This window comes from Microtus ochrogaster, chromosome 21 (genome assembly GCF_000317375.1).
Source record: "Microtus ochrogaster isolate Prairie Vole_2 chromosome 21, MicOch1.0, whole genome shotgun sequence".
NCBI lineage: Eukaryota > Metazoa > Chordata > Mammalia > Rodentia > Cricetidae > Microtus > Microtus ochrogaster.
In genome coordinates this window covers 47578459-47591823 of record NC_022022.1, presented here as the reverse complement: position 1 = coordinate 47591823, position 13365 = coordinate 47578459, and the positions used below count along the sequence as shown (strand labels likewise).

At 46.6% G+C, this 13365-nt stretch overlaps 1 protein-coding gene across 1 annotated transcript in view; it reads right to left on the bottom strand.

Annotated features, from left to right (window-relative positions):
* Positions 1–13365, bottom strand: part of Gipc2 (GIPC PDZ domain containing family member 2) — a 59393-nt gene that overhangs the window by 11928 nt on the left and 34100 nt on the right. The window contains exon 4 of the mRNA XM_005357488.1: positions 941–1047. Coding sequence (XP_005357545.1) covers positions 941–1047 — 107 coding nt within the window. The remainder of the gene's footprint in view (positions 1–940; positions 1048–13365) is intronic.

Genomic DNA, 13365 nt, shown 5'->3' with positions numbered 1-13365 from the left:
GAGGGGGTGGCAGAAGGTGGTGGTGGCAGAGGGGGTGGCAGAAGGTGGGGGTGGCAGAAGGTGGGGGTGGCTGAAGGAGTGGCAGAAGGTGGTGGTGGCTGAGGGGGTGGCAGAAGGTGGTGGTAATGACCAGAAATGTGGGGTCAGGCCACAGCTTTCATTCTTGGGACACAGGAAACCCCCACCTCCCCCAACTTGCATCTCTAGAGGATAATCCTGGCTGCTGTACCCAGCACAGAAGGAAAGGGAGGAGAACAGGGAATGGTCCAGCAGCCTCCAAGGTTGGAGAAGGTGCCTGGAGTCCCAGTGCATGCAGGGAGAGGTTGTGGGAGTCTGAAATTGTGCAGAGCTGGATCCCCAAGTTGTCCCTGGCAGGAGTGCAGAGCATGAAAGAGCAGAGTCAGACACGACTCGAAAATAGTTTTCTTAGGAGACTGGACATCTAGGATATAGTCTTCTGTCATAACAGCCTTCACAAGTGCATGTCCTCTGCTAATTCAAATGTCCACAGGCAAGTCTAGACTAGTGACCTGCTGGAAGAGGGGACTCCCAAAGACCTCAGTCTCTCTCCCAGGCTTTGCTGTATTTTCCTCTTAATACCTCGGTGGTTTGCAGGAGGAGGGAACACTGATGAGAAGATGAATTCAAAGCACCCAACCTTGCATTTTACTATGATTACTTAGTTTTATTTCTAGCTCTAATAAATGTGCATAACTGTATGTGTGCATATCTGTATGTGTGCTAACAGGATGTGCATAACTGTATATGTGAATAACTGTACATGTGCAAATGGAATTGCAGAACTCTATATGTGCTTAACTATATATGTGCATAACTGTATATGTGAATAACTGTACATGTGCAAACGGAATTGCATAACTGTATGTGTGCATAACTGCATGTGTACAAACGGAATGGGGACTCACTGAACATGACATACCAGCTCTTCCACTGTAGCAGGACCTTTGGATCTCAGACGAAGAGTCCCTCTTGCAGTACCAATTTTTTCTATCGACGACTTTCCGGCTTTGGTCCGTGGTCCTATTTCTGTAGAGACACGTGAATAGGAAAGGCATGAGCTCAGATCAAATTCCAACGGACTGTGCGAAAGTGGAGTCATCTCCTTCAGGAAACAAGGTGCAGTTGTGGAAGGTTTGATATGGAGCGTGCCTTCCACGGAATTACCTAAAACAGCACGCCCACCTGCCTCCATTATTCTCAGATGGGAGTAACTAAGGGACAGTTGGATCTACTAAGCAAGAGCACACAGTGAGAAGGGCTGGAAGCTTCAGGGACGAAACCATAGGAGTTGACTTTATTCTCAGAGTCAAAAAGGTGTGAGTGGCCAGTAGGCAGAAGGCAGTCAAGAAATTGCATCTGGCCTTGATCTCAGTCTTTTTTTTTTTTTTTAATCTCAGTCTTAAAGAGGAGATGGAGCACAGTAATTTGATGCTTTGTAGACAAAATTCCACCCACCACGCGGACTGCCTGTGAGGCCTGTTATCAACCCCATTTTACAAATAAGGGAATTAAAATCAGTGCAGCTGAAATTCAAAACCAAGTCTTGCCAGGCATAGTCGCTCATGACTAATCTCAGCACTTGAAAGACTGAGGCAGGGGACTGCTAAAATCATATCATGTGATCCCAGACTCTTCACTCCTTATTCAACAATACTGCAGACCCACTGGGACCAGAAGCTGAAAGAACAAATTCAAAGATGGCAATACCAAAGAATGAGGTCAGAAAGAAACTTCTTTGGGGCAGTTCCAAAGAAGGAATACTCCAGGGACACCACGAACCATCCGAAAGAGTCCAGCCCTGCCCTGGGACTGGCTTTGCCTGCTTGTTTTTCTTTTGAAACACACCAAGAGTGGTTTTGCAAGGCACTAATCCTAAGCAGCAATGCAACCAAACAAGGGAAGGGCAAGGAGGGTAACTGGAAGGCGTGTGCCCCATTTAGACCTCTCCAGTAACACATGCACTGTGGGAACGCAAACCCTGCTTAGCCAGAGAAACTGGATATTCAGAGGTTTGTAGGAATTTTCTGATTTTTTTTTCCAGTTTAAACCATTATACACAGCCCTTTAAAAATACCACAATGGCAAAAATAAAAAGAAATCAGCATCCAAGTAAGTTATCAGTTACTTATCAGTCCATAGCTTCTGCAAATGTGCCCAAGTCCCTTTGGCTGAGGTCTCTGCAGCTGCAGTTTACGGCGTGGTCCAGGGGCTCAGCCACTGAGGAGACAGCTGGGGTTGCAGACAGTGAGGACTCGCAGCACAGGCTGCTAGATACAGCAGGCAGAGAGGTCTGTGCAAGCTCTAGAGGTGCAGGTATCCTATGTACACGTGAATGCATTCTTGATAGGAACCCTAGACACATTCCCATCTCCTGCCAAGCTTTGTTTTCTTGCTGGAGATCTAGGGCAAGGTGATTAAGAATCTTACACATTCATTTTAACTGAAGTTGGGGACAGACTCTCCAAAGCCCAAGTTCCCTTCTGAAAGTTACCATAGGATGACCAGACTGGCTCCCCACAAGGAAGGAAGCCATAAATGGTGGCGAGAGAACCCGAATGCTAGTCAGTGACTGAGCAGCTTTCCAGAACCCTGACACTGTGCCTTCCAGCCTGTCCTTGTCAGTCACTACATGTCCCTGGGCAAGAAAGCATTCTCAGCTACTAGAGCACAGTTCCAAAAAGAGTGCCCAATGAGAAAGATTAGGTCAGTCTGTCTTCAGCACTGGCCAGCAATAGGAGTGTTCACAGCAAGGGTCACATCCCTAAAGTAGGAAAGTCCGGTGTTGTAAAATGTTATTTTAGCTGGGCAAAGATGTGTTACATTTGTTTATCCTGCAGACTGTTACTTTAACTGTGTGAAGCTGTTACATTGTTTCTTTTTGCCTTTGTTAACTATGTAAAGATGTGTTACATTTGTTTCTGCTGCATTTGTTTAATTATGAAAAAACGTGTTGTTGCCGGGCGGTGGTGGCCCACGCCTTTAATCCCAGCACTCGGGAGGCAGAGGCAGGTGGATCTCTGTGAGTTCGAGACCAGCCTGGTCTACAGAGCTAGTTCCAGGACAGGCTCCAAAACCACAGAGAAACCCTGTCTTGAAAAACCAAAAAAGAAAAAAGAAAAAGAAAAAACGTGTTGTTGTTTCACCTTGCCTGCCAAAAAGACACTTGATTGGTCTAATTAAAAAGATGAACAGTCAATAGCTAGGCAGGAGAGGGATAGGAGGGGCTGGCAAGCAGAGAGAATAAGCAGGAGAACGAAGGGGGGGGGACACTTTAGAGTCAGAAGCCAGGCAGCCACCAGTCAAACACAAGAAGCAATGAAAATAAGATACATAAAAAAAAAAGAAAGGTAAAAATCCCCCCAAAGCATGCCAGATGGTGATGATGCAAGCCTTTAATCCCTGTACTCTGGGAGGCAGAGGCAGGTGGATCTCTATAAGTTTGAGGCCAATCTGGTCTACAAGAGCTAGTTCCAAAGCTACAAAGAAATTTTATGTCGAAAAACAAAACAACAACAACAGGGGGAAAAAAACCTTCAAGGCAAAAATGTAAAGAGAAATGGATTAAAATAAGAGAGCTAAGGCAAAGCATTCAAAACTAGTACTAGTTCTCCATGTCATGATTTAGAAGCTGGTTGGTGGCCCAAAAGAAAGCTGGCTACAGTCAGACTTAGCTCGGTGGTATCAACAAGAGAACACAACACACACGAGGACACACACACACTAAAGTTTTACCATGTGCTAACCGAGCTCAAAAACACGCACTGCACGCAAGCCCACATCAATGCACTCATCCCTCTGAAGACCAAACAGCACAGCAAGTATGGCAGGTAGGTGGCACGGTGATGCCACCACCACTACGATGCCACCTGCCAGGCATACTTTGCCCTTTGTCTTCAAACAAACATTTTTCTGCAGAGCCGACAGTAAACCGCTCACTCAACACACGTGTTTTATTCTAGCATTGCGTACACACGGCTAACTGAGTGCATGTTAGCCTCTGATTCAACACGTGTTGCTCGAAGGTTTGGGAACCAGATCTGGAAAATGAAACAGCTCTGCACACTGTTGAACCAATAGGTTTCTGGTGTTTACAAAGCTAAGGACTACGATGCCGAACCATGTACCTTCAGAAAGACATGATCTGTGAATTCGGCTGACCTCTGTGGATAGCTGTGACAGGTAGTTTTTAATTGTCAAGTTGACACAGTCTAGAATCACATGAGAGGGAAGTCTCAGTGAGAGGCTGTCTGGATCAGGAGGACCCTGCACACCTCCATGGGACACTGTCACAAGCGTACTAATTGATGTGAGAAGACCATCCTGAAAGTCAGCAGCACCACTCAGCACCACTCCCTGAGTTTGACTCCTGGATTATAGAGGCGCTGAGCTGAGTCATACGTATGTGTGTATCCCGTCTCTCTGCTCTCAACTGTTGATAAGAAACGGGTGTTTTCCTGCTGCCATGACTGCCCTGCTAGGATAGACCGTAGCCTGGAGCTGTGAACCACAAGAACCATCTCCTCCACTCTTTGCCAGGATATTTTATCCCAGCAACAGAAAAGAGGCTCAGACAAGTCTCCACCTTGTATCTTACTCTTTGCCCCACACCAGAATCTAGAAGGGGAAACCATAAAAGTAGACGTGTATATATCATTCATAAATTACTTTTAGAGCTGCAGAAAGTGAGCAAAAAGGACAGAAGTTTCCCCCACATACTCCACGCCCTCGTAGACCATCACCCCGTGATCAGCACCCTGAGCAAGCAGGAGCAGATGTCGACTGTATCCATCACCCAGAGTTCATGGCTGACACTGAGGCTCACTTTGATATCCTATTCGTCCGGGAAGCTGCTTAAAGACATGCACCATCACTGATATCACGCAGAATATTGTCACTGACGCGGAATCTCCTTGTCACAGAATCTATTTTTATCATCATCTTTTGTTTTGTTTTGTTTGTTTTTTTGGTTTGGGGTTTGTTGTTGTTGTTGTTTTATTTGCTTTGGTTTTTTGACAGCTATCTTTCCCTTGGAGCATGTCATATCCAAACTAACCACTTGGTGGCACCAAAGCAGAAGTTAAACATTAAGCTCTGGTTTCTACCAGCCTCCAGATTTCCATAGCCCAGGTTTTCCAAGATTAGAGGAGGTTCCAGGGATGTTTGAAACAACTTGTCCCAACATGAAAACAGGCAGGATGATCCTGCAACTCAGGCTGAGGTGGTGGAGGAGGCCACAGGTTTAGTGTTCGGGGGAATGTCTTAAAGATTCTGAAGGCTGATAGTCTGGCCTAATTTGGGGTCTAGCCTACCTAAGCATGTCTGGGCAGCCAGGCCAAGCCCTAAATCTGTCAGTTCACAGAAATGGATGGACACAAAGCCTCTTTCCGGGAAGAGTCAGGAGACAACATCACTCAGACTGTAGCCTACGATAACCAGTCCTGACCTGTGAAATGACTGCACCCACTCCTGAGGGCTCCCCAGGCCACCCAGGAGGTGCATGGACAAGAGCCTCAGCTATCACTGAGGGTATAGAACACCCCAGCTTGTGAGGCCTGGCTGCTGCTGCAGTTGAATTTCACACAGCAAGAGACAGCTGTGTTCCTCCCCAGACCTCCTCACGGCCATTTATCTTTCACTCTAATTAAATGATTTAATTCTAAAGAACATGAGCTAATGGCACGGGGAGCTACAATCACCATGTAAATTAGGTCGAGTGCACTGGAACAACTCCAGAGCAGCTGAAAAAAAGAGGGGTGTGGGCAAGAAGGCCCTGAGAGATTAGGGAAAGTAGTTTAACAACCATCGTTTCACACAGCTGACTAAGAGTTCATTAGATTGTAATTATATAAGGAGAATGTACGATTAGGTATGGCAGTTACACTCAGGAGACGGAGGTGGTCAAGGCCAGGAGTTCAAGGCCCAGCTTGGCTACCTAGTAAATTCAAGGCCAGTTACGTGAGACCCTGAAAGGAAGGAGTGAAACAGGCTGAGCCAGTTTGTGTGGTCAACCCAAGAGAATGACCTTTCAGGAGTCAAAGAACAGAGATGATTGCCAGGAGAGCCTGCCAGCCTGCTTCACACTCGGTTTTCAGTGTGGCTCATACGGTTTCATATCTCACAGCTGTGTTCTACGGGCCGGGCCGTGGCTTATGGTTCCCCCTATGGGACAATCACCCTCTGGCCAAATCTGCGCTGTGACCCACAGGTAGTGGTTGAAAGCGTGGACTTTAGGCTCTGAACACCTGAGTTAGCGTCCTCAGAGCCTTCACCTAATCTGTAAGCAGAAGTCGTCTGCAGAGCTAAGCAGGCACCAGGGACTGCAGCTGACAGGGCTGCAGCCAGCAGCCTACTCCTGACTGCTGCTGCCAAGAGAGAGAGATATCTGCAGTCTGCTCTTCCCTTGCTCCAGAACATAGCTGTTCACATTCTAACAGCAAATAACCCCCCCAACGGGGCTCTTGGCTTGGACTTCGTGCACAGGGGCAGGAGTCTTCCCTTAAAAAGTGATGTGTAAGCAGAAGCCCAGCCATTGAGGGTAAAGATGGAGAGACCACAGCCAAAGGAGAGGAAGAGAGGAGAGAGGAGGACAGAGGAGAAAGTGTTCCGGCAAAGTCAAAGACGCCAGAAACAAGGAGAGAGCCAGAGTCTCAGGGTCCCTCCCAGCTGCGTGACTAGGCCCTCGCACTCCCCAGCTTTCCCTGGAATGATTCATCTGAAATTCCCTCCCACTGGATACCTGAGCCGCTGAGGATACTTGGCAGCAGATCAAAGGGCTGGGCATGGAGGGCGTTTCCTTAGGTCAAGGCTCTAAACAGGGAGTTAGTAATCAGGTCAGAAGCAGGTGTGCATGCTCTAGGCATACCGTGTTTTTAGTTTTGAGGGTTTTTTTTTTTAACTAGTTGACAACTTCTTGGTTGTCAATTTTTTTTTAAGACATGGCCCATAATGGCATTGAATTTCCTTTTAGACAAAGATGATCTTGAATTCCTGATCCTCCTGCATTCATCTCCCACACAATGGGATTGCAGGTAGAAGATGCTTAAAGTCCTGGCTTATGTGCAAACCCAAGGCTGTGGGCATTCTAGGCAAATACTCTACAGCTGAGCTCCATCCCAGCATTGATTCTTTTTTCTTTTCTCATGCTTTTTTCTCCTTGTGGGGACTGGGGAAGGGGTCATACTCACTAGATAGACCACGCTAGTCTCAAAACTCAGAGATCTGCTTGCCTCTGCTTCCTGAATGCTGGAGTCAAAGCCATGTGCCGCCATACCTGGCAAATTTTTGTTTTCAGTAAAAGTTTACAGCTTGCTAAAAGGAGTCTCTATAGTGGTAATTAGCTGGATCATAGACCGAAAATACTTAGGCAAATTTCACTTAGAACTCATCTCAAACATCGGGCACACCCCATAAGGGCCAACCTGGCCCTTCATTCACTTCCTTCCACGGGATAATTGTGACAAATGTCAAACCCATGTCCAGCTGGATGTTAGAAGGCCAGAGTGAGTGAGCTCTACTACACTGAAACATGATTAGTGACCGTGCCATTTTGCCCTTGTAAATACTTTAAACCTTGATCAACACAGTATTGTGTCAATGAGGGAAAAAATACGTGTCTAAAATGTCTCGATAACAGACAAAATGCAATATATGTGTAAAACCGAAGCTTTCCTGACTTTCCCCAGAGCAACTCTGCACCCCAAGCGCCCCTTTCTAATCTTAACACCATTCTTTAGTTCAGCCTCGCAGGACAGAAATCTTGGGAGGAAGGTTGGCTTGGGGACTTCCCTGCCATTGGCCTAGGTCTCAGCAACCCAGCTCCCACCCTCACAGGGTTACTTTCTCCCGAGAATTCCCACTTCAGTTCCTAGACCTCAGCATTTACCACGCCCTCTCTCCTAAACTGTTAGCAAAACACCTCCCTTAGCTTCTCCAAGAGTGGGAGCTAGCAATAGCAATACTCGTCTTTCTGACATAACCCCTGTAACTAACTTTTTTTGTGTGTGTGTGGTTTTTCGAGACAGGGTTTCTCTGTGGTTTTGGAGCCTGTCCTGGAACTAGCTCTTGTAGACCAGGCTGGTCTCGAACTCACAGAGATCCGCCTGCCTCTGCCTCCTGAGTGCTAGGATTAAAGGCGTGCGGCACCACCGCCCGGCCCATAACTAACTTTTGTGACAGTATGCAACGGCTCAATAGCAGCCTCCAAGGAACATACGTGTTTCCCACATGTTTACAAGCTCCTGTGACATTACTCCAAGGAACACATGTGTTCGCCGTCTGTTTACAAGCTCCTGTGACATTACTCTAGGCAACTTTTGTAGGCTGATCCTTTACGGCTCCTTCAGGGCCATGCTCTTCCCCATCACCCGCAGAAACCCTCCTGCCTTGGAACATGTCCTTCTCACCCTCCCAGGGCAAGTTCAAGTGCAGCTTTCACAGAGAATCCATCTGACCCCGTCTAAGCTGCTCCTACGAACCATCTCATAATGCCCATTGAATTCCCAGTGTGTTTTAAATGTAACTCCATAATTCCATGCATAAGAAATGTCAGTATGGGGACTGGAGAGATGGCTCAGTGGTTAAAAGCATGGGCTGCTCTCTCAATGACTTGGGTTTGGTTCCTAGCACCCAGATCTGACAGCTTATCACCTTTAACTCCGGTTCTTGGTGACACCCTCTTCTGGCTTCCTCAGGCACCAGGCACAAGCAGACATGCAGACAAAACACTACACATGTAAATCTTTTCAAAAAGTGTAAAAAAAATTGCTGTGGAATAATCCTTTTGTACACTGTGAAGATTTGCCCCTGGCTTAATAAAAAACTAAATGGCCATTAGCTAGGCAGGAGGTATAAGCAGGATAGCCAGACACAGAGAATGCAAGGAAGGAGAGAGTCACAGCCAGATGGAGAGGAAGCACCATGGCAGTAGAGTACAGGTAATAAAGCCATGAGACAAAAAGTAGATTGACTTTTTAAAAAATGGATTGATTTAAGTGGTAAGAGCTATTTAGTAATAAGCTCAAGCTATTGGCTGAGCTTTTATAATTAATAATAATTCTCCATGTCATGAAACACTGTGAATAATCCTTTTTGTACACTGTGAAGATGTGTTGAGCTCATTGGTTTAATAAAAAGCTAACTGGCCAATAGCTAGGCCAGTGTGTCCACTTTTGAGCCAAGTCAGAGTGAAGGAAGTCTCTTGCAAAACCACCACTCAAGGTTCTAACACCCTGCATCATCTGGTCAGACAGCCCAGTATTTCCCTGGGAAGTATCTGGTCCTTGACACTGACAAGAGCCTGGCATAGCCATCTGTCTCATGCATTCTCTTTGGGAAAGTTCCCCATCCAGCCTTCCCACTCCTCCCTGCTCCATCACTCTCTTAGGGCCCCTCCAACCATCAGTCAGCTCCTGGGTGAACTGTATGGTGGCCCGTATCAGCCATGTATCAGTCTCTGAGCCTGTGTGATACTCTGACGCAGGAACACATACAGTCAAACCTCGGAGCCAGCCAGACTCATCTCTCCCTGCACTTCCACCCCACCCTATGTGACTCAATGACTGATTAAACCACCCCAGGCCTCACTTCACTCAACTGGAGAAGTCTCAGCAGAATAGCATGAGGATTAACTTGGGTCATAACAGTGCTAGACCTGCCAGTGCTGGCTTCCAACACTGTGGCTACTCCAGAACTATTCTAGGCACTCTGCATGCGGAGTCCAGGTAAGATTCAGAGTTGCTATGGGTTAGGAGGCACATAAATCTGTATTTTATAACACCAATGGTCGCGGACCTAACAAGAATAAGGGAAAGGAGGCAAACACCAGTGTTGTGGGTCAGAGTCCTTAACCTTCTCTCTCACCCTAAGGTACTTTACTCACACATCCGATAAATGCCGCTATAGCCATTATAATATTAGTAGATTCTTAGTGTGTTTGCCTCTTTGTGCTAATATAAACTCTTGAGGACAGAAAATGATGGCCCCTGCTCACTAAGGCTTTGGGCACTGCCCACTTCCTGCTCACTAAGGCCCTGGGCACTGCTCACCACTTCTCACTTGCACCCTGGGCACTGCCCACCCCTTCTCACTGAGACCCTGAGCAAACAGCTTTAAGTTTAGGACACCTATAGGGAGCAAATGATTTCTTGCTTAGGAAGTACTTACAAAAGAAGATTGGAGAGATGGCTCAGTGGATAAAAGCACTTGCTATTTGAGTATGAAGATTTTAGTTCAAATATTCGGTACCTACATAATAAAGCTCTACACAACCTCAAACCCCAGGGTTGGGGGAGTGGAGGAGCAGAGACAGGCAGAACCTAGGAGCTCACTGGCCAGCTAGCCTTGCTGAAACTGAGCTTTGGGCTCGATGGGAGACCCTGTCCCAAGGTAATGAGACAGAGAGGGTAAGAAAAGATACCTACGTCCTCTGGTCTCCACATGTAAGCCACACCCACACAAAAAGATACCCACTTCCTCTGGTCTCTACATGTTAGCCACATGTCCCTCACACACATGTATTGCCCCCCCCGACACACACACAAGAAGATACCCACATCCTCTGGTCTCCACATGTTATCCATACCCACATGCACGTCCCTCCCACACACATGTATCATCACACACACACACACATACACACACACACACGAAGATACCCACGTCCTCTGGTCTCCACATGTTACCCACACCCACATGCATGTCCCTCCCACACATGTATTATCCCCTTGTAAACACACACACACACATAGAAAACTCTTACAAACCTGAATGGCAGCTACTACCATGGGTGTTGCTGTTTTCACCATTTGATCTGAAGTGAAACAGTACCAGCTGTCAACAAATGTCTGCTTATCACCAACTCGCCCGTCCCTGCGTTCTCTAAGTTCCTCTCGTTGCTAAAATTGTCTACTTGCAGAAAAGGTTATACCTTTGCAAAGAGCTGAAGAATCCCTGTCTGACATGCTTAGCGTCAGAAGTGTTTTGGTTATCAGGTGTTCAGATTTGGGGACAGCCCTGTGTATGACGGGATAGCCTGGGACAGGAGGACCACTCGTGAACTTCATTTGCATCTCATGTACCCCTAACTCACAGCCTGAAGGTCACTGTAAACAACATTTCTGATGCACCTGAACTCTTGCTATGGCCCATGATGTTGGGTCAGATATAGATTTTTCCATTTCTAGTCCGGATCAATGCTCAAAACCTTTTAGTTAGGGAATATTTCTGATTTTAGATTTTTCAGCAAGAGACGCTTACCCTGTGACAACAGCTACTACTGAAGACTCTATGTCAAGGACGACTGAATGATTTTTTTTTTAATGTCTTCACAACAGATTAATGAGGTAAACTCTAGTGACAGCTTCACTTTTTGTATGGGAAACCAAGGCACAGGAAGATTGAGAAATTACCTGTTGTCACACACCTGGCAGAGTGACATACTTAAGTATTCAATTTATCTTCTGTAATTCACTTCATGTTCTCCAGAGTAGTTTGTAGCGTCCAGAAGAATATCCAACAAACAATCAAAAGCATTTGCTACTGAATATATATATTCAATATATATTCTACAAATAGTAGAAAGCATTTCCTTGAGATATATGTGATGGCTCACACCTGTAATACCAACACTTAAGACACAGAAGCCAGATAATTGCCTCTGCAAAATGGAGGCCAGCCTGGTCTCCATAGTGAGACCTTAAGAAGGAAGGAAAGAAGGGGAGGGGGAGTGGGGGAGAAGTCTTATTTTTTTTAATGTTTGAAACATTTAAAAAGATGTGTAACAATGAAGAACCGAAGTTTCCCTCCTAAGGTGCTGCAAGGCAGAGTTTGAAGAAAGCGCTTAGCGAGCTGACTTGGGACAATGACGTGCCCAGCTGCGCATGACTCGGGGACCAAGCACACTGGTGGCATACTTAACATCCTGTTCTGATGGCTACACACCACAGGAAGGAAGCCTCTGAAAGCAGACATAACAGAGCTCCCTTTCTGACTCGGTAAACTCCGGTCTCCTTCCGGTAATCTCCTGGCACAAAAGACGAAAGTGCTATAGTGGGCAGATTCTCCAGAATACATGAAACAAAACAAAGGCAGAGCTGCCTGGACCCAATCCCTACAGTTCAAAGATCTCCTGAGAAAAGAACCAGTTGATCTGGTCTCAAGAGTCGTCTCCAAGGTAGAGTGGATGTTCACAGCCTGGGACAATCTGGGTTGAGTTCATTGTGAAAGTTTTGTCCCTCTGTACTGGCACAAGGAGAAAGGAAATGAGCCAAGCCCTAAAAAATATCTCTAGAGACATTCCAGCCAACACTTGATAAGGGTTGGAAGGCTGCCCAAACCGGATCAGACAGCAGCTAGGCAAGAGAATCCACGTCAGGTAAGGGGAAGGCTACCCCTCCCGTTTCCAGCAGGGAAACCCTCTAACCCACAAGTTTTAAATGTTGTGGTTTCTCCTGACTCACTGTGAGAAACAGATATGTGCTACTGTTTAAAGAATACTATAAACATATACAAACATACGTAACTGAAACAGACATATGTTTGTAATAAAAGAAACATTGCGTGGAAATGTAACTCAGTTGGGAGAGTGTTGGCCTTGTCTTCATGAGGCCCTGGGTTCAGACCGCAGCACAGCAGAAACAGGGTGGTCAGTACTCAGTTATGACTCCCAGTGCTTGGCAGGTAGAGGAGGATCCAAAATTCAAGGTCATTGTGGCAGTAGGGACTAGAACGTCCCCGTAGCCCCTGGATTTGAATGATTAGTCATCAGTGAGTCACTACTTAAAAGGCAAACTTAGAAGGTTAGGAGGAATGTCCTGAGGGGTGTGGCCTTGTTGGAAGAAGTGTGTCACTGGTGGTGGTGGGGGGGAACGGAGGTGCTTTGAGATTTCAAGAGCCCAAGACCAGGGCTCCCTCTCTTCCTGCTGTCCTTGAATTCCCTCGTCAGAACTCTGAGCTCCTTCTCCAGCACCAAATCTGTACTTAGGCTGCCGTGCTCCACACCGGGGCTTACAGTCTCAGAGACCAGATCTCTGAGACTGTAAGCCAACCCCAGTTAAATGGTTTTTCCTTTATAAGAGTTGATGTGGTCACGGTGTCTCTTCACAGCAATTAAACAGTGACTAGGACAGTCCAGCCATTATCGCCCAGCTAGCACGTGCCGTGGCAGCCCAGGTCAACTCAGGAGAGTCCAGTGGACCTGCTCTTAGGAAGACTGAGAAGGGCGCCTACAAGGCGGTCCTCCCATTCCTCACTAAGCTAGCTCCTCTTCCTTCTGCTGCTTGGATGCTGGCGTCTCCCATGAAGCTCTGGTTTCTGTCCTTTGTCTTTTTTTTTTTTTTTTTTTTTTTT